Source organism: Belonocnema kinseyi, chromosome 8 (assembly GCF_010883055.1).
Source record: "Belonocnema kinseyi isolate 2016_QV_RU_SX_M_011 chromosome 8, B_treatae_v1, whole genome shotgun sequence".
Taxonomy (NCBI): Eukaryota; Metazoa; Arthropoda; class Insecta; order Hymenoptera; family Cynipidae; genus Belonocnema; species Belonocnema kinseyi.
The window spans coordinates 70,429,119-70,431,884 of NC_046664.1; the positions used below are offsets into that span (position 1 = coordinate 70,429,119).

The 2,766-nt window shown below is 30.7% G+C and overlaps 1 protein-coding gene across 12 annotated transcripts in view; it reads left to right on the forward strand.

Annotated features, from left to right (window-relative positions):
• Window positions 1-2,766, forward strand: part of LOC117177879 (cytoplasmic dynein 1 intermediate chain) — a 77,017-nt gene that overhangs the window by 18,747 nt on the left and 55,504 nt on the right. For all 12 annotated transcript variants that reach the window (XM_033368926.1, XM_033368927.1, XM_033368929.1 and 9 more), the window contains exon 5: window positions 987-1,114. In XM_033368926.1, the coding sequence (XP_033224817.1) occupies window positions 987-1,114 (128 nt within the window). The remainder of the gene's footprint in view (window positions 1-986; window positions 1,115-2,766) is intronic.

The window sequence follows — 2,766 nt, forward strand, 5'->3', positions numbered from 1 at the left end:
TTTGAAATTTATTTGCCTCAGTGCATGATTTTTCGTCATTTTTTGAGGTTATGGCTCAACCATGCCGTGATGGGTGATTTTTGATACCGAATTTGAATTCAGCGCCCCAAAATCCATAGGAATACGTGTGTCCTGTTACCAGATCCGCACACTTTGTTTTTTTTTGTGTGGCTGTGTTATTTTTAATTTTCCTAGGATTCTTAAGAAAATGTTTTTATTCTTTTGAATCCAGATTGTGAAGAAATTTTCTAAAATCTCCAGGATTTTCTGAAAATTGTAGTAAAAATTCAATTCATTTCGACAGATATTTACGAGTCCTGGAAAAATTTCCAAAATAATTTTAAATTAAAAAAATTTAAAACAGCTTCTAGATTTTTCAGTTAAAATTTTTTCAAATTTGCACTGATTAATGTTTCTAACTTACAATTCCTTAAAATTATATAATTTTGAAATTTTTAAAGTCAATTGTTTGATTTTTTTATTTAGAGCACTGAAAATGACAACGTGGATTTATATTTTTTTATATTGAAAAATGTTAGTACCTTCAATTTTAGACGCGTAAATTATTGAGCATTTAAATACAACATTTTTAAATTTAAAACTTTTAAATTTCAATTTTAATAGTTCAAAAGTTAACAGTTTCAGTTTGAGCGCTTTTATTTGCAGCTCAATTTTTATTACCTCAATTGGAATTTTTTTAGCTTTAGTGTTTCTATTTTTGAAATTTCATTGACCATGAAGAATGTTTGCGAACCGGGAAATGACCGGGAATTTATTTCGTTGATTAAAACGGCCACCCTGCGCTTCGCTAATGTTACTTTCGTCCCGTAAATTTCACTTTTGCCTCACAAATTTCACTTTTGCTCCGCAAATGTGATTTGCGGGAAATATGTGCTACTTTGGCCCCTATTTTCAGGGCCAAAAGGTGGCCATTTCGGTCGTGTGTGGAATAAAATAAAATGTACATATGATAATTTTGTCAACAGTGCAATTCGGAGGAAGAACCGAGAACTGACTGTCGTTTCTGTGGCCCACACAAACATTCCCCCGAAAGAACCAGTAGTTTATAGTAAACAAACTCAGACGGCTCAGGTGGCTCACGCATCCCATGACGGTGAGTGTTGTTCCCAGTCCTTCAAATCTTTCACTGCATCGTATCATTTGATAATTTCTTGATTATAATTTCTTTGATTATCATGATTTTGAACATTATCGCAATAATCGCATACCTTCGGTGAAAAAAGCGACATCAAAAGACACGTACGTTTAATTTTACGAGCAGCGATTCTAATCCCGATAAATTCTTCATAAATTTTCAATTCAGAATCCAAGATTCACTTGTTGAAAGAAGTACATTTTGAAATCTGAAAGTTTATTTATTTGTTAACTGAAGACCATTTTTTCAAAATTATCGAATCGCTGCTTCGGGAGACGTAGTAAGACAATGTGAAATGAAAATGATGGTAAAGTGGGTGGAGTAAATATCTGGATCTGTACAGGAAACGATTGAAACTTTAACGAGTGCATTAATTTATTAATTTTGTTGAGTGTCCTAACCACTACTACGATGATTGTTAACTGACTAATTGTCATTTACTTGTGCGTAATTTATTTTCTATTTTGTTAACTCAAGATTAATTTCACAGATCTAATGGTTTCGTATAATAATTTTTAACCAGCGAGGAAACTTACATATTCACACGACACTACTTTTTAAGCGTTTACTGAACACTGACTCCCATATATGTACATATAACCATTGCTATCCCGTTAAGCCTTGACTTTTTCATTTTCCTTAACAAGAAAATGTCTTTAGTTTAATTTTACAATTTGAAACTTGAAGTAATGAACCTTTTTTTTCAATTTTTTAAAGAACTTTTCTTTAAAATTTTTAGGTAAAATTTGCATTTTTGTCTGGAAAGAGTTTATTTTTTTATTTTTATATAGAACCTCTACTACAGGACTTAACTTTCTACTTAACAAATAACAAGTGATACATTCAATGTAAATTTTTAAATCTCTGAACAAATTTTTCGCGATATAAAGCTCAAAATAGTTTTACGTATCTTGATGCATCTCATTCGTGTTTAATTATTTATCCAATGCTTGAGATTTAGGATGAACCATAAGAATTAGAATTGATTCTTTGACGGAAAAATTCAGGCGTCACAATACCTCACACATGTTTTTACCTGTATTATGTTTTTGTTCTTTGTACATGTTCTCGTTTCTATGTTCAAGATTTGTTTTATGGGCTGCTTACTTTGGTTTGGTATGATAATTATTATTGTTATAATTTAATTATTTAATTATGGTTTTGGGTATTTGTTAATCAAGGTGTATCTGTAGTAGTAGAATGGAAACTAACAAATTGGTTAATAGAACGGACATCGTTCAACAGTTGCATACAAAATTAGAATTGATTGTTTATCGTATTTCAATTTTGTACTGTTTTTTATAACAAGTCAGGAAAAACGAACTGCATACAGAAATAACAATATTTAAAAAATGAGATGATAGTTTAATGAATCAGCATTTTATTTTTAATCAAAAATTTTCGCAAGCGATTCGTTATTCTTAATAGGTTTTGAGTAATAAAATTCACTTCTCAGCGTGACTAATCACGATAATTGATTTAACAATTGTTGTAATGATGTACGAAAAATGAATTGTGGGTCCGGATGCAATAAGGGCACATAAAATTTTTTCGTGCGAAAACGAAGTCCCCTGGAGGCTTTAGAAAAAATTTTCGAATTTTAATTTTCA